The sequence below is a fragment of the Salvia hispanica genome, chromosome 5 (assembly GCF_029641045.1).
Source record: "Salvia hispanica isolate PSC_SH4W2 chromosome 5, Shi_PSC_v1, whole genome shotgun sequence".
In the NCBI taxonomy this organism is placed as follows: domain Eukaryota; kingdom Viridiplantae; phylum Streptophyta; class Magnoliopsida; order Lamiales; family Lamiaceae; genus Salvia; species Salvia hispanica.
Genome location: NC_142696.1, coordinates 33,441,198 through 33,459,122, shown reverse-complemented (window position 1 = coordinate 33,459,122; position 17,925 = coordinate 33,441,198). Strand labels below are relative to the sequence as shown.

General features: G+C 34.3%; 1 protein-coding gene, 1 long non-coding RNA gene and 1 pseudogene across 2 annotated transcripts; 2 read left to right on the top strand and 1 right to left on the bottom strand.

Moving 5' to 3' along the window:
- The first annotated feature begins 3,734 nt into the window (after window positions 1-3,734).
- Window positions 3,735-5,417, top strand: LOC148926683 (uncharacterized). Its single transcript, XR_016130537.1, has 3 exons — window positions 3,735-4,925; window positions 5,037-5,104; window positions 5,181-5,417. It is a non-coding gene; the product is annotated as an uncharacterized LOC148926683 (long non-coding RNA).
- Window positions 5,418-10,779: 5,362 nt separating this feature from the next.
- Window positions 10,780-12,188, bottom strand: LOC125188866 (transcription factor bHLH36-like). Its single transcript, XM_048085932.1, has 3 exons — window positions 11,816-12,188; window positions 11,115-11,447; window positions 10,780-11,011 (listed from the first exon to the last, which is right to left on the bottom strand). Exons 1-3 carry the CDS (start codon window positions 12,134-12,136, stop codon window positions 10,946-10,948), a joined length of 720 nt encoding a protein of 239 aa, XP_047941889.1. The 5' UTR covers window positions 12,137-12,188; the 3' UTR covers window positions 10,780-10,945.
- Window positions 12,189-14,706: 2,518 nt separating this feature from the next.
- On the top strand, window positions 14,707-16,487 carry LOC148926682 (uncharacterized; annotated as a pseudogene).
- The last annotated feature ends 1,438 nt before the right edge of the window (window positions 16,488-17,925 follow it).

Below are 17,925 nucleotides of genomic sequence, written 5' to 3'. Positions count from 1 at the left end.
TCCATTCAAAGAACTTCAAGGTTCAAATGGTTTCAAATACTTAAACCCATCGAATTTGTGAATTCAATTCTTATGGGAACTTGAAAGAACATGAGGTAGGTCATGAGAATAAGATGATACTGTATGAACTCTCAATTTCCATAGTAGGCTTGTCAAATAAGATGGTTAAATTGTCCGTTCAAATTGACTAGATCCGGACATCAAGGATGATGATTTCAACATGTCAAGATCTCAGATGATTAGTCGCAAGAGGGTTTAGAAATGTAAACAATTGCCATTGATTAACGTTGATCATGGTTCACCAACATTATAATGTGGAAATCATGGAAATACATCAATGGATTCACAGGTAGCGACCAAAGTGAAAGAAATATTTTTGGAAAAGTCAACTACCATCAAGGAAAATGCAATACATTAGCCTTAACTTAGTGTTTCAGAAAGAAATCTTGAGCTAGAAATAATGCATGTAGTGGAACTGGACAAGAAAAATTCACTCATATAAGAACGAAATAGTCACAATATGGTTGCCAAATAAGGAGGTGAACAAAAGTTCCACTTATTGTGCCATTCTCTAAGAAGAAATGTCTGAAAAAAAATCAGCAACTTAAGGGTGAAGTTATACCGTGAGAGTTAAAGAATCTGGGATATTGATTTTATCAATGGTGGGTCATACGGGGGACAACAAACAACAAAGATGCTTGAGAACATATAAGTCTTTCGAATTTAAGATTTGAAAGTAAGTCACCATTTTCGTAAAAAAAAATAAATAAATAAAATGATAGTGACTTATTACTTGCAAAAACGTGAGTCAATCAAAAGTCTTAAAAAGACGGCAGGACACCCTTGTTCAGGATGTTCAAAATGAGATTATTCTGGAGGGCATGGCCGTAAGCAACTTTAGAGTCGAAGGTTTATGACCGGAGCTTATGAAGTCAACACCTTACATTTTCTGAACAATGAGCTCAACTACTATAGCCAACAAATTGAAAGAGAGTCACAACTTTCGTAGGAGAAAAAAAAAAATGAGGCATTAGTTGCATAAATCCAAGTCAATCTAAGGTCTAAAGTAGACGAGGGCATTTTCATTAAGGAGGTTCATAGAAAGAAATCGATGGGAATCCAAGTAAGTACTGTTGATCATAATCATCTGTTCCACTTATGTGACACTTTCTTGTTTGTTCTTTCGGAGCTTGAACATGATCAGAGCGTTCCAGGAAACCATAGATTCCAAGCTAGGATTCCTGGTGTTACAACTAATAGCTGTCGTTGAAGGTCATATTTTCATAATGATCTCGATAAGTCAGGACGTTCATTCTCGTAAAACATTGCACTCTCCATCGTGCTTCACAGCGTGCTATAAGCATTGTTTCTAGATCACGTAGCCTCCTTGACTTGCTACGCAAGACTGGATCACTTAATTTGATCGTAAGTACGATATCTTTTCGTGTAAGGATACACCTCCTTTACTGGATCAAGGGTACGCTCATTTTGATTATGATTGAGTTCATGAAGACAAAGGGAACTTCATGTTGTTCCCATCATTTAAAACGTTCAACAGACGCCCATGTGCCGTAGGTAGTTTCTCGTATCTCGTCTGATCGTTACCATCTAAGAATAGATGGGTTATTTATAAATTGTTAGGTTCATTCTTGTACATTTGGAATTGTTCCAATTACAACATCATGGATCGTGGTCTCGTCAAGAGATAAGGTAGAGGAAAAGGTGTGGGGTCCACTTTTAGACACATTCATCTATTATTTCCTCATTCTTAAAACAAAATTAGGGGTTTGCCCTAACTTGCATATACTCGTTCATTTTATCGCTTAGAAAAGCAGTAAGGAAGTCATCAACTTACAACTCTGTTCAAGAGCGTTTAGTCTAACGTACTTCTTAGGCATTCTATGTTCGCATGCGTTAGTCATTCCGTAACTTCCTAAAAAGTTCCTTAATCTATCATCATACTTCACATAATCGAGCATGTGTAACTGATAATACTTTAGCATTTGTCTCAAAGACATCCTTATGCTTAACAATTTAAACTTGAAATTCCATGGTTCGTAGGAAAAATGGAATTTACATGCTTTTCCTTGAAAACCCTGAATATTTTCACAATATCTTCAAAAAGAAATCATTTTTTTTTTTTTCAAGTTCTTTCATGAATAACTGAAAATTTTTCTGGTAAAAACTTCTTTCTTACCTCATTGCTGCAGTTGAACGTGACGAGTCGAGGTGTTGGGTCCTTTTAAGCTTTCCATTTTAGTACTATCCTAGTCTAGTACTATCATTCTCGACTAAGGCTTGAAAAGAAGGTTCTTGGGTCCAGAGCGAAAGAACGGTGCTCTGATACCACTCTGTCACGACCACAACTCCCTAGTGCTAGTGAGCGTAGCTATTTCGCGACTAAAAATTCTCAATAATCAAGGGACAACAATAAAAGGATGAAATCACTTAAATCAATAGTATCAAAGGCATATGGGTTCATAGTCAAAACGTGTTCAGAGTATCAAGACTAAGTTCATAGCTTTCTAGCACATAATTCTAGATTTGCAGCGGAAGAGTCCAAGACAAAATAGCACGTATGAAGACATGCTACTTTGGGTTACCTAACTACTTATTTAAAAGCCTTGTCCCAACACCTTCGCCTCCTCGTACACGTTCAACCTGCACATTTGAAAATAACATGCAGGGCTGAGTATTTGATATACTCAGTGGGCACATTGCCAAAAATGGTTTTATCTTTAATTGTCAATGCCAGAGTTGAGTGATCACGGGGTTTTACTTAAAAAGACCCGAGTCACTAAAATACTTTTCCTTTAGTAAAGATTTGATTGCGCAATCACATAACATAGATATACCATATCTGAACCTTGTGTGAACCGGGAATGTGGCCACATTCCACGACGGTCACTGGACCGGCCAACCCCTTTTGTTAGCTCACGGTCCCCTCATGTGTACACTAGTCCGAGTAGGGTTTGCGGCCCTACTGGGACCCGAATTCGATTTAACTTGAATTGGCATAGCCAAGCAGATAGGTAATCATAAAACAAAACATGGCATGACAATATACTTGAGCAAAGAATCACATTTTCATACTGAAATCACGTTTGAAAGAATGCCCACCTCAAAAGCTAAAGCTCTTTCCGTAATTTCCTTAACTTGGCCTTAGATGACGTTCGTAGACGCCCCTTTAGGAAATAACATAATATTTAATTAGACTTTGATAAATCAATTAAGCTTAAACGTGGATGCATCCTAAGTGCGTGATCATTTTATTCCTTTTCCTTAATTCATAAAAAGAGTCCCTGAGTACTAAAATAGACTCGAGGTCTTTTCATCATTTCGCACCATAAATTACTCGAGCGCTAATACTAAAGTCTGGGAATTAAATTTATCATCGTGGAAAAAAAAAAAAAAAAAATTAGCGGACCATTACTTAACCTCAATTATTTGATTTAGCAACATAGGTGGGCTCATGATTTAATTAGGCTAGAGCAAACTCCCATTTTATTTTAATTATTAGCCTAACTCTTTAGATTATTTAAAGAATTGGTCCATTAATTAACAAAACCTTAGCCCATGCATTTAATTTATAGAGGCCCAAAAGAAGAAAAGGAGAGGCCCAAATGAAAGAGGCCCAATTTCTTCCTCCCTCAAAACTATCGGCCTCTCTCTCTCAAAACACAAAATCCCCAAAATCAAAATCAAAAACCCCAATTCCTAATCCTTGCTTCGGAGAGGAACGACGGCGCATCTCCCCCCCCTTCGTCGCCGGCTCCAGCTCTGGATCGACGGCGCGCCTGTGTCGCCGTTATCGCGCGGCGAGCTCCGCCGTCGCCGCTGCTCCAACTCTCTCTCTCCTTCTTCCCTTCTAATCTCTCCCTCCTTCGGCTGCTACGCCGCGCCTCTGAAATTCCCCTCTCCGCTCATCCTTTGCTCGTTCTCGGCGATTCAGCGCCGTCGCCGACGTCTCCGGCTGAGGTAGACGCGGCTTGGCCCGCCTTGAAGACCAGCCCGCCGTCGCCTCATCTTTATTAGCGGAGTCGCCGACAGGAAGGAGGCATCGCCTCTCTTTCTCCCTGCCTCCGGCGTTCTCCTGGCTCCCTCCGGCGAATTCTCTACCGCCGTCATCGCAGCTCGCCGTCCGGCAGCTCTCCCATCACTCCTCGCTCCAAAGCTAAGTTTTTTTCCTCTCATTTATTTCCTTGTAACAATACTATGTTTCAAAGATGAAGTCTTAGTGTATCTTACTGTGTGATGTTGAAACCATCTTGGGTAGTAATTTAATTGGGGAAAACTTTGATATCAAAACTTGTACATGAGGCCTACTGTGTTGGTTTGTATTCTTACTCAAAGTATGGGTTCTATCAGTCGATATTGCTAAGTTCACATTGGATTTTTGAGCACCTATAGTTCTAAGTTCTTGATTATCTATGATTGGCTATCATGATGCATTGGTGAGGGTGGGCTATGGAATACCTCTCCTTTGCGATTCTCGTTTTACGGCTGCTTCTCCGTGTTGCCGCTGCCCCTCCTCGCCTTCTTGCTCCTCCCGATTCCTTGCTGCACTCCTTGATTGTGAGTGAATTTGTGGTTTCTGGGGAGGGAGTCAGGGGCGGTTTATGGTGGTTTATATAGGCGAAGTGTGGTGTACTCGTGAGGCCTTAAATGGCTGTCAAAGCTCTTTATTTTCATGCTGCAGATGGCACCTTTAGTTTACTTCCTTTGTCTCTTTCTTGAAACATAAGTACTACCTTCATTAGGTTACTTTGTTTGATGTGCAGGGGAAGCAGGTGGCTGTTCGGTTTGGGCTGATTTGGCGCAGCTGGAGGGACACGTTTTGGGCTAGCTGATCAGCAAGGTATCGGTCAAAGGATAGGTTGCCACTCCAAAAGAGGCAAGTCTCAAATTCTTGGCAGCAATGAGAGGTAAATTCTAAATGTTTTATCTCAGTTGTCCCTTCTTTCATTTATTACTTAGTACACAGGTTTGCAGCCTTGTACTCCTAAGTTTTAAGAATTTTTGTTTTTCACATACAGCTCTCGGTTTGGTGCATTGGCTGTGTAGGAGTGTACCTCCCATTTTGGGATCATTTAGACCTCCTTTGGTAAAGAAAGGATGCCTCCTTCCTTGTTTGGTTTGATGTTGGGAAAAGTAATCTAAAATATTTATTAGTTTTGTAGGTTCTTGCAGGTTTAATGGCAGATAAAGGAAAAGGGTTTTTTTAAAAAAAAATTGGGGATGTGGCCTGGGATCGAGACGAGGCAGTCGGGCTGGCTGCACGGGCCTTCGGGCTGCCCTCTAAGTCTTTGGGCCGAAAGAAATCTCGTGTTCGAGAGTCGAGGCCCAACTCTTTGTATATTTGTATTCTTAAATTCTTTTTTTTTTTTTTTGTCAACACATGTGTAAATCATTTTTATTTCTTGACGTTTATTGTATTTCACACTATATACGAAAATCTGTTTTAGTTTGATCGACACTCTTCAAATTAGCAACCAAGCAAGACCATCGACTAATATTTCTGATTTGAAAACAACAAACATTTCTCTAGGTTGACATTAGTCTTAAAGAAAAGGTAACAAAGAGCGGGTATTACAATGATAATGGTAGTATTTCAATAGGACCCTATTTATTTTATTATAAATATCTGACTGTAATTACTTCCTTAGTCACACTGCTTTTAATATTAAAAATTTGATATTTTCTTATCTCTCATATTTGACTGTGTCTCTAATTAATTTTTTAAATATTCAAATTTTAAATTTTATGCTAAAAAATCACCTCGCTTATAACGAAACGAAAGAAGTGTTAATTTTTCATACGACGTGGCACGATCGGTATGCAATAGTGAACTCATAAGTAGTTTCATTAAACTGCGTCCCTTTGTTTTTTGAAGATTTACAATTAAATTCAAATTTTCTAAATTTTACCCAGATCTATTAAAATAAAATCCTTGCCCATGCCCTGATCCATCGACGTTGTTAGACACGGCAGGCGGCAAGCTCGGGGGATTCCCACTTCAAGATCCTACATTAATGATGTGTCGTCGTGATCTACTGTCGGGGTGGGCGTGAAATGGTGGGGAAAATGGGGTTTTAATTTATGATTTTTTAATATATGGAGTACTTTTTTGATGAGGTGATGTCATTTGTAGCTGTGGTGGTGTGTATATTTTGCACTATTATTGTATTGAACGAAAAAGAGAAAAATGTAAGAGAAAGAAAAAAAAATAGAAAAAATAAAGTAACTATATACAATGATTCAACTAGAATAAATAAGAGAAAAATGAAAATTGAATTAATTATTACTATGTATAAAAATGATTCAACTAAAAATAGAACTTTCTAATATAGAAAAAAATATTCAAGGTGGAACCGATGGAGTAACTTTAAGTGTCATGTCATCTATTTTCGTAAAAAATGTTTAATTCAATCTTCCACACATAATGGAAACAATGGAAATTGATCTTCCACATCATTTCTAATAAACGGGATTTAATGGGAAGTTCACACTCCTACAAAATTCATAGTAGTAATATTTACCTACTTCAAAGTTTGTGAAAATAAACGAAAGTCATATAAATAATGATTAGATAATTGAGATACTTTCTCATTCCTCTATTTTTTAGTCCAACATTTTAGTCCATTTTTGTGCTGGACAAAGTCTTAAAAAAAATATAAAGTAAAAAGTAATTTGAAAAAGTCAGTGCTGGACAAAGTCTTAAAAAAAATATAAAGTAAAAAGTAATTTGAAAAAGTCAGTGGAATCAATGCGTGTCTTATTTTTATATATTAGTTAATCAAGAGTTGAATAAAATGAAGGAATGTTAATATATAAAACACAGTCTAGTTTACAATAATTTATTAAATACTCACTCCATCTATCATTTAAAGAGCCGTACGAGTTTTAGGAAATTTTTTAACTTTGAAAATTAAGTAATTAGTGAAATATGAGTCTCATTTTTAATATTTTACACTCCATCTGTCCCATGTTATTTGGGTCACTTCTCTTTTGCACTCATTTCGAATTTTTTTTAATAAATAGTTAAAGTAGAGAGAGTAAAATAAGAAAAAAAAAAAACGAACAAGAATACTATTCTATACATTATTCTCTCTTTTACTTTACTCTTTCTCCCTTTAACTATTTATAGTATCATTTTTCCTAACAAGTGCAAAAAGAAATGATTCAAGTAACATGAGACGAAGGGAGTAATGGATTGTGAGTGAAAAAGTTAGTGAAAATTTCCACTAACTTTAAAGTGGAAAAAATAATTGGTTCTTTAAATTATGAATATTTTAAAATGGCAAAATGGTTATTTAAATTATAGACAGATGGAGTATTTAACTACAGTGCTCAATGCAAAATCTTGGTGTACGACGTGAACATTTACACTCATTTACGAAAAGAAAAATGTTTTAGAGACATAATGTCTCCAAGCCATAATGCCATAATAAGGTTAAAATTGTAATCTTATACTATATTATATTTTTAATTAAATCTACACTTTTTTACATCTACCTTTTTGCCCCTACATCTTAAAAAAAGCAACTATGCGCATAATGGCTTAAATAAGGATGTGCTAGCTTAATTATGGAATATATATAAATGTGGAAGATATGAATTAAAATTAAAATATATACCTAAAGAAGATAGAATATTAGAGAAATGGGACCCACATTTTGTTACACACTTTTATAATTTTTTAAATGTAATTCACTTCAAATTTTTATAATCAGTTTATAATAGAAAAGAGAAAAGTATAAGAAAATTTTATCAATTTCACCTATTCTTTTTGTTTGAAAATGAAAATATAAAAAAATAAATATTTTTCAAAAATTAAAATTTCTAATGCATTAATAATTTTATAAAAATACTAATTCTTTTGGTTATGTTCATTTTGGTCCATTCACTATAATCAGCAGTATCATTTTTATTTATGGAAATTTGTTCTTAATTTTTTCTCTTTCTATCTCATAATTTATTCATTAAGTTTTGGAACATTATGTAGAATCTCGATGAAAAAATATATTTACAAGTTTTTCCGTATATTTAATCGTAGTAATTCCATGGTATAAAGTTAATTCTTTAATAATAAAATAATTTATTATGAATGACTACTAAATAAGTAAGTTTTTAATACCAATAAAATAAATAGATGTGGATGACTACTAATAAGTCAAATTTTAAAAGTGATTTAATACTCATAAAATAATTAGATCAAAAGACTTGATTATTTGTTTGATAATAATACTAAGAAATTAATATACATGTATATAAACTATTTTTATAATTTAGAATTTTAAGAATTATCTAATAATAAAATAATTAGTTGCTATTGATTACTATTAGATGAACAAATTCAATTGAAAAGTTAATTTTTATATTAGTGTTTGAATAAAATAAAATAAAATAAGAATTTTCATTTGAAGGTAAACCAATTCAAATCCTTTTATATTATGCAAAATTAAAGAGGGTTATTAACGACTTAATTATAATTCTCCAAAATTATTGAAAGTTAATAGTTAATGTACTTTGATTGGACTTTTCTTTTATAATCAAACGGATCTAATTTCCTTTCTTTTGAAATAAGGGTATATTAGTACATATATAAATTATTCTTATGGCAAAAAAACATAGGGACATTATGGCATGGAGACATGTCTCTAAATCACTACTTTTATGAAAATAGTTTTGTTAAGTTTATATCTATTTACGGCAAATTTGCTGTTAATGAGGCGAGCCTCATCTCCTAGTAATAATGTTCAATTTTAAACCATGCACTTCAACAACGTATAGTTCAAATTTATTAGAATCCAAGTAGTGCTATTAGGGGTTAACAGTCCAGGGGTGGCAAATCATGCGTATTGTATCGTTATCGTGTCAACGACACGATAACAACAAACACGAACACAATCCGTTAAGAAAACTCCAAACACAAACACGAACACGACCCGCTTCCCCAGACACGAACACGACACGAACACATTAACGACACAAACCACTTCGGATCAACACAACACAATAACAACACTATGACACGCCACAATAACGACACTATAATAATAATATTATAATATATTAATATTATTTCTAATATTAAATATTAGATTCTAATTTTAATATTTTAAAATAAATAAAAGATAATAATATTATAATATATTAATATTATTTCTTAACGTGTAACATGAACACGACACGAACACGAAGTAATAAACTCACTTGAATAAATTGCATCTTTAAATGTCAATCAAGCAAAAACTCACGTCAATGAATTTGAATGAAACATATGTTGAATCATTTCAAAACCTACTGGAAGCAAGTAAAAACATGTTGTAGTTTCAAGGTATTAGGTACAGAATGAAGTAATAAACCTATACAATGAAGTAAAATGGCTAGTAATGAAGCAGAAAAAATTTTCACAGCAGCACATCTCATCAAAATAACTAGATCTAATGGCCCAGATTTGGTCTCTAGTTCGGTCTTTAAAATTGGTTCGACACTGATCACAACTCTATATATATATATATATATATATATATATATATATAGGGTTTTGATCTATGAAGACCAGATTTAAATACAGAAATGCAGAACACGGTCATACGTAAGGCATTTTTAGGTCATAGTTAGTTTATTTTTAGGTCATGCTAACAAAGCATGACCTAAAATGATCTTAACATGACATAAACCCAAATCTTATAATATGACCTAAAACTACTTAATTATGACCTTCCGTGTTTTGGGTTAATTATTGACCATTAGATCATCTAATCCTAGGGCCAAGATTTGGGCTGCATTTCTGGATTTAAACTCATACTTGTTTTGATAATCTCCCTATATATATATATATATATATATATATATATATAGGGACGTGATCAGGTCCATAACTGAAATTCTGTCAAAAATCAAAGCAAATCTCAGTCATTGGATCTTGTGATGTAACCGTTAGATTAATGACACGTGTCATATAATAATGTAGATTGTGTAGTCTAATAATGTAGCTCGATGAATAATGTAACACGCTTTAGTCTAATAATGTAAACTGTATAGTCTAATAATGTAGCTCGGCTAATAACGTAACGCTTATACTGTAATAATGTAGCTCGGATATTATGATCACGACCATCCAATCTAAGAATCCAAGGGCTGAGATTAGCTTTGATTTTTGACAGGATTCCACTTATGGACCATAGCGCACCCCTATATATATATATATATATATATAGTTACATACTAAAATAAATCAAATAAATTCCTAAAACTATGAAAATAATTATATCAACTCCTAAGAAATACTCTATATATTATAAGTAAAATGCAGCTAAATAACAATATGAATATTACTATTAGAATACAATATGTTTATGTATAGGTCCGTGTTAGCATCTCATCTCAGTTCTTCCGAAGCTGACTGCATGGTGATGAACTCACACAGGAATAAAAGAGAGAATATTGAAACCCACAACTATTGACATTATGATGATTTACACAAATCACAATCAACTATCAAATTCAAGATGATATCTATCCGAGTACAGCAGGCTGCTTCATTATATATTGCCATGATAAATAGATATACAAGTATGATATTATCCGTACGAGAAGTACCCAAGAATAATTTTATATACTAACCCCATATCACATATCCATCACCCAGACATATATTCAGATTTCTCATGCATGTTCTCTCAAGGTCATGCTGGCTGGTTGATATGTTGCAACTTACAAAAGGGGAAAAAAATCACTAACAATGCTGTTATATATATACTAAGTAACAAGTGAATAATGTTCATCATTATTTGATATCTTTCACCGAAAATCACTAGCAATGTTGCTCATACAGAATATATATGATCATTTTTAGAATAACCAGAAAGCATATATATAAGTTACATTTTAACCACACCATGTTTCTAACTCAAAGGGACAAAGTATTCATAGAATATTACTGTATGGCCTTGCTCAATCTCTCTTGCAGAACCAACGCTCCATGTTTATCCATTCCTTGGCTCTGCAACAACACATAAATTAAGCTAGAAACTCAACCAAAACACAAGCTCTTCTACTTCTTGAAGAAATATTACTACTAGTATATTTAGTCTCTTGAATTTTACCTCAACCTGGATTTTGTGGACATATCTCTCGTTAGTTCTAGAAGAAACAATGTGAATAACATCAAGCTCACTCCGCTGTAATTCTGCAAGAACTTGAGACAGCTCAAAATCATCAGATCTTTCGATGCTGTGTGAGATAAGAATCTCCATTCCATCCGAGACTATGTTTACTGCCACATTGCCTCTGCCATTTGAACTTTCATCCTTTCCACCTGAAGAACTAAGCAAACTCTTCAACTTGTTTCTACGACCTTTCAATTCTTCAATATTTTTCTCCATCTTTTTAATGTGACTGGTAGCTTCTTGTAATTGATCACAAACACTGTGTTTTCCCTAAAATTTCAATACCACGAAGACAACTTTAACTATAATATAATATACATAGATCGTAGTTAAGCTATCTAAGTAACAATGGACTATGGTACATAATATTATTACTCAAACCCTAAAATCAGAAGCTATGCAAATTCAAACCATCTAAACTCAAGACAACAAAGCGCAACTCAGTTCGTAAGGAACTTCCCTTCAAACCAATAGATCAGTGGCTCAAGTCACACATATGAGAAACAGGGAATTAATTATCATCGATCCTTCTTAAAATTAAAAAAAAAAAAGCGTATTCGACCTATGGGTTTGAGCTTCGATCTAGAGACTTTTTTTAGAATGGCATGATTCGAACTAAAAAAACAAAATAAATTGACCTTAAGCAGATGATGAGGAAGATGGGAGCGGAGAGAAGCATAAAGGTGTGACATTTCTTGCCTCCTTTTCCTCTCCACCTCGCGGTGCATAACCTTCTTGCTAGTGCCTCCATGGTTGCTCCTCTCTTTTTGCCCTTTTTTGCAAAACTCCAGATCTATTCTTTTACTCACTTCTCCATCATTGCTTCCCACAGAGAAATTGATTAAATTAGGTTCCAAGAAATGATAATCCATACTAATATCATCCTGGATTTGGCATGATTGAGAAGTAGTTGGGATTCCAAAACCTAAGTCATCGTGGCTTGGTTGGAAGGGAAACATCTTGAGTTATTTGAGGATCTTCAAAATCCTATATTCAATGGGATTTTTGTCGGAGAAGAGGATTTGGTTGGTTCAGTGCGTTGAGATCTCTATAACTCATGAAAAATCTTTCAAAGAAAAGGGATGATATGACCCTACGTTGAATATTTTTATTTTAAACTTGTGTTAATGTGTATAGTGACTGATTATAGACAAATAGATTAAAGAAAGCAATTCATACGTTGAAATAAACGCATTATTATCATTGTCGTGAGGCGCCGGAAATTTAGGAAAGCTTTCAGTTTGGGGTTTTGTATCACTAAAATGCATTCACACACTTTTATTAAAAGTATTAATTCTATTCTTCATTTCACTATCTAAAGGATAATTTGTTTTAATTGGTACGTCTCTCTTGATTCAATCTTAATCAGCAATTTCTCAAGTTTCTTCCATATGACTGTTAATAGAGCATACACTTTATTGCTCATTAGAAATAATTGTTGAGTATACGAATATCCATTATACTCCCTCCGTCCCAGATAATTTGGGACGCTTTGACCCGGCACGAGTTTTAAGAAATCTAATGGAAAGTGAGTTGAAAAAGTTGGTGGGATGTGGGTCCTACTTTTAAAGTATTAGTTTTATAATAAAATATGAGTATGAATGAGTTAGTGGAATATGAGGTCAACTGCCAAAAATGGTAAAAGTGAAATGAGACAAATTATATGGGACGGCCCGAAATGAAATACTGGGTCGAATTATTTGGGACGGAGGGAGTAGTTTATTATATTCAATATTAGTATATAAATATATTTCTGAATTTACTTATTATATTAGTATTATATTACTAAATTTTGATAGGGCTCAAGTATAGTACTACTATATAATAGTATGAATAGTGATGGATGCATCTGATAAAGAAATCAGATTGCGATCACAATACTTAAAAAATAAATAAAATCAGATAGCGATCATGATATTGAATTCAGATCCATGTATCTTGGACTGTTTTTTGTTCCTGCCCCAGCTGTCTGCTTTTGGTGGTTGTGAAATTATTCATATTGCAACCCTAGCTAGAATTAATACATGATGAGAATCATATCATCTAGGATTTCGTCCTCATTGATCATCAAGGGTTGTAAAGGAAAAAGAATATACGTGCATATAATTAAATATGTATGAGGGTGCTAATATCTAATTTTCAATTTGACATCTTTAAGCTTGCAATGGATATAGTTGGTGGGGATGCTGACTGAATTCCGCATTGCCCTTGTAATAATAATGTAAAGAAGATAGTCACTTTATGCCTTTTCTACTTTAAAAAGAATAATTCCAATAAATATTTTTTTGATTATATCTTGCTATGTTTTAATAGTGAGACTGATATTTTCGATACTTTTATTCAATGAGCTATCATATACCTTTAGTTAAACAGAGAATATAAAAGTAGCAACCAATTAATGGTGTAGGTAGCTCCACGTGAGGGATCGGTCCTTGTTAAGAAGGGGAAATTAAAATAAACTATTTTGCTTGACATTCTCGATTTGTTATGTAAAGTTTTATCAATATTATTTACTGTATCATGTTACGATTTTGACCCGTAAATCTATCTAGTGGAGTACTACAAAAGTACTCTTCATAATATAAATATATTCATTTATTTCAAATCGATATTTATATAGTAGTATTAGGTAGTAAGAGTATTGCATGTTTGTATGCTAAGATATAAATTAAAGGGAAAATTGTAATAAAAATCACTAGGTTTAGTTAAATTATATTTTCATATTTTAAAAAGTGGTCAATTATATCATAATTTCGATATTTTTTCAATTTCATCGTAATTTCTTATTTTAGGGATATTATATATGATGCGTGAAACAGAAAATAATACGTGGAAAAAAGTTTCGTCTACTTAAACGAATTGTTTTATATTTAATTAGTCATGTCTGTAACTTTTACACATGTATTGTTTTACGTCAATAAATTCAGATGCTTAGCATGCCAAAATTTTCTGTCATGTGAAAATTGAGAAAAATGTCAAAATTATAATATAATTTTCTATCATGTGACACTGAGAAAAATGTCAAAATGAAAAATGTCAAAATTATTATATAACGGCTAATTTTTAAACCTGCAGTATTGACCAATATTATTTGATCAAACTTGTTGATTTTTTACATTAACCGTTGTTCATTAAAACTCGTGTCATGTTCAATATTGTCTATGTTATAGGAACGGAGGAAGTAGTATTTAATTATATACAATGTTATTTACAAAAGTTGAAATGAAGAGGCATATTTTCTCATGTACAACTATATCCCAAAACTCTAGGCACGTCAGACATTGATAATATTTCATCTTATACTAAGATAGTAAGATAATTCAAACATTTACATAAACTATAGTCCTTTCATCTATAAAAAATAATCTCATTATTGTTGGATAGCATGTACTTTAATGAAAAATAATCTTACCGGTGGGCATGTCACCGTGGGTGGCGGCGTTGCTGAAGCCTGAAGAGGCAACGCATGTTTCTCTGCAATAAACCATAACTGGGTTAGGTTTGGACTTGAGTCATTGTGATTGGGCATATGACTGTTGGGCCATTCATGCTATGGGCGCATTTTAAAGCTGAGCTGCATCAGCTCATGGGCAGCTGGGCTATTTTAATTATGGCAGCCACATGAAAATTAATTAATTTACCATTATATTGAATTGTTAAAGATGGTAATCAAGAGAGATAAAGAAAGATTGTTAGGCATGTTGAGATAGAATGTAGAGAAAATTGTATTTCTTGTTGTGAATGTTTCTTGCCTATGATCTTGCTAATTTCCCTAGTATTTATAAGGAAATTAGTGTCTCGTGAATTACACCAATAAATTATAATTGGAAACATACAACACTAGGGACTAGGGATGTCAATGTAGCCCGTAGCCCGTGGGCTGGCCCGAATAGCCCGTCAAATTTGTAGGGTTAGGGCTAGAAATTTCTAGCCCAATAAAATTAAAACTCGATTAGCCCGCATCCGATTAACCCGCGACCCGTTAGGGCCAGGCCCGAAAACCCGATGGACTAGCCCGAAAACCTGATAAAGTTTATATTATTCTATTATTTTACTTCTAATTCGACACTTCATTGATTAATTTTAGAGTAAAAATAACTAAAAAAATACCTTTTAATTTTTTATTAAATATAAAAATTATATATTGAATTTTTATTAATACAATAATTAATAAATGGAGTAATTAAAAACTTCAAATTCACTTTAAAAAATATTTAAATTCCTAAAGCATGCATTAAAATTTCACGAAATATCTCAAAAATTAGTATTTGATCGTGTTTATGATTGAGTTTGAGCATATATCTCAAATTTATCATAATTAAATATTTTACACTTTATGAATATAACTAATTTTCATCATTATTTATTTGATTGATCGCATGTTAATCTTATTGGTAGTAACCAGATTAACCCGTTGGGCTAGCCCGAAACCCAAGCTTTTAGGGTTAGGGTTGAACTTTTATAACCTGAAAAAAATCACAACCCGATTAGTCCACCCCGATTAAACCGCAACCCGAGTAGGGCCAGCCCGAAACCCGATGGGCCGGCCCGATTGACATCCCTACTAGGGACTCTACACTTATTCAATGCTCTAGGAACTCTCCCTGATTAATTTGGGCGGCCATCTTCCTCTTTCCAACACCCCCCCTCAAGTTGAGAAACGGTATCGCCGATACTCAACTTGTCAAGAAATTCTTTGAAGACTTTCGGACATAATGCATTCGTTAATATGTCTGCGAGTTGTTCCTCAGATCGAACGAATGGAAATTCAACGATGCCACTTTCGAGTTTTTCTTTGATGAAGTGACGATCAACTTCGACATGTTTCGTTCTGTCATGTTGTACGGGATTCTCTAAAATGCTGATTGCCGCTTTGTTGTCACAAAAAAGTTGGCTTTTCCGTGTAGGTGGAAAGCCAATTTCTGTTAACAATCTTCTAAACCAAAGTATCTCCATAAGGCCACTCCTAATCCCCTGAAATTCGGCTTCCGCGCTTGATAGTGCCACGACTTTCTGCTTCTTGCTCCTCCAAGTGACTAAGTTACCTCCAACAAAGGTAAAATACCCTGTAGTGGATTTTCTATCAACTGGATTACTAGCCCAATCGACATCGGTGTATCCATCGATTTCCAGATCTTCCTTTTTTTCTAAGAAAACCTCATAACTAGTTGTTCCTTTCAAATACCTCACAATTCTCATGACAACATTCATATGATCCTCCTGAGGCTGATGCATGAATTGACTGACAACTCCAACTGCATATGTGATGTCTGGCCGAGTATGAGAAAGGTAGATAAGCTTCCCTACTAACCGTTGGTGTCTTTCACGATCTGTAGGCTTGGCCCCATCCACAATTTTCAACCCATGATTGGGTACCATTGGAGTTTCAGCAGGTTTGCATTCCAGTAAGCTCGTTTCCGCTAACATGTCAAGAACATATTTTCTCTGTCTTAAGAATATCCCGTGTTTAGACCTTAACACTTCAATTCCTAGAAAGTATTTCAATGCTCCCAAGTCCTTCATTTCAAACTCTTTGAACAAGTTTTCCTTCAGATTTTGGATCTCTTCGGCATCGTCTCCTGTTATGATCATATCATCAACATATATAATCAGACATGTCATTTTGCCTTTCATGTTCTTTAGAAATAGTGTGTGATCTGAATGGCTTTGTTTGAAGTCATGTTTGTGACATACTTGGATTTTACATGGTTTTAGAGGGTGGGTTTGTATGAATTTGAGCATATTTCGTCTATTATTAGGCGTGTTTATATCTACTTCTCTATTATGTTGGTATGTTGACCATTTTGTTAAGAATGTGTAGAAAAAGGTACAAAATATGTGGATGTGCAGCAGCCTTGGTTTGAGACAATATATACTGGAGATTTTGAAGTCCAATCAGCCCCTAATGCATACCAATATCTTCGAAAGAGCTTCGCGTGGGTATCTCGCACGCCTCAATCGGAGTTCGGTAGAAGAAGTTATGGCTGTTATACGAACACTGCGCTGTCCAGAAAATCTCATGCGGCCGGGTGAATTATTACCCGATAATTCCACCCGGCCGGGTGGCGTATTTATGCCTGCGAGATTCCAGAGAGTACCAAAGAAGTCCCACCCGGCCGGGTGAATTTCCAATGGATTAATTCCACCCGGCCGGGTCCGTCAGTTTGGCGTTTTTTTTAGAGCTGAAACGCAATTTTTTGAAGAAAAAAATAAGAAGGAAGAATTAGGTCAATTCTATTCATTCTCGACAAGCGATGAAAACACACACTCTCTCTTTGTGAAGAACTCTTGGAAGAAGATTGAAGATCCAAGCTTCAATTCCTTCGCCAATTGCGATTCGCATCATGATTTCCACTGTTTTTCCTTGTTTCTATTTGTTTTCTACCATGAACATGATTAGCTAAACATCTTTTATGTAGAATTCTTGGTGAAGATGCATTGATTTATAGTTTTAATCCAATTGACTTTGTTTTTATCTTGCTCTTGCAATTGTTTGAATTATTCTTGTGTTTTTTCCTAACAATTGCTTGATCACCACTTGGGAGTGTAGGGTTTCTTAGAATAATCGGGAGATGAAATATTTAACCTTGAAAGAAGAATTATTCACACCTTAATTCAATAAAACTCGGGAGAGTTGAGGTTTTGAGTGGGATCTTTAATCTAATCGAACTATTAGGAGTTAGGTCTAAGAATTAGAAGGGGACTTCAATTATTACACCTAATCTACGGATTTCTCACTTCGGGAGGG

What these genes read in the sequence shown, in the direction of transcription:
- LOC125188866 (XM_048085932.1), bottom strand. Translation starts at nt 12,136, where the DNA reads ATGTTTCCCTTCCAACCAAGCCACGATGACTTAGGTTTTGGAATCCCA. An exon ending in TTCCTCATCATCTGCTTAAG is followed by an intron (nt 11,448 to 11,815) that starts GTCAATTTATTT and finishes TTGAAATTTTAG; the next exon opens with GGAAAACACAGTGTTTGTGA. An exon ending in TCCACAAAATCCAGGTTGAG is followed by an intron (nt 11,012 to 11,114) that starts GTAAAATTCAAG and finishes GTGTTGTTGCAG; the next exon opens with AGCCAAGGAATGGATAAACA.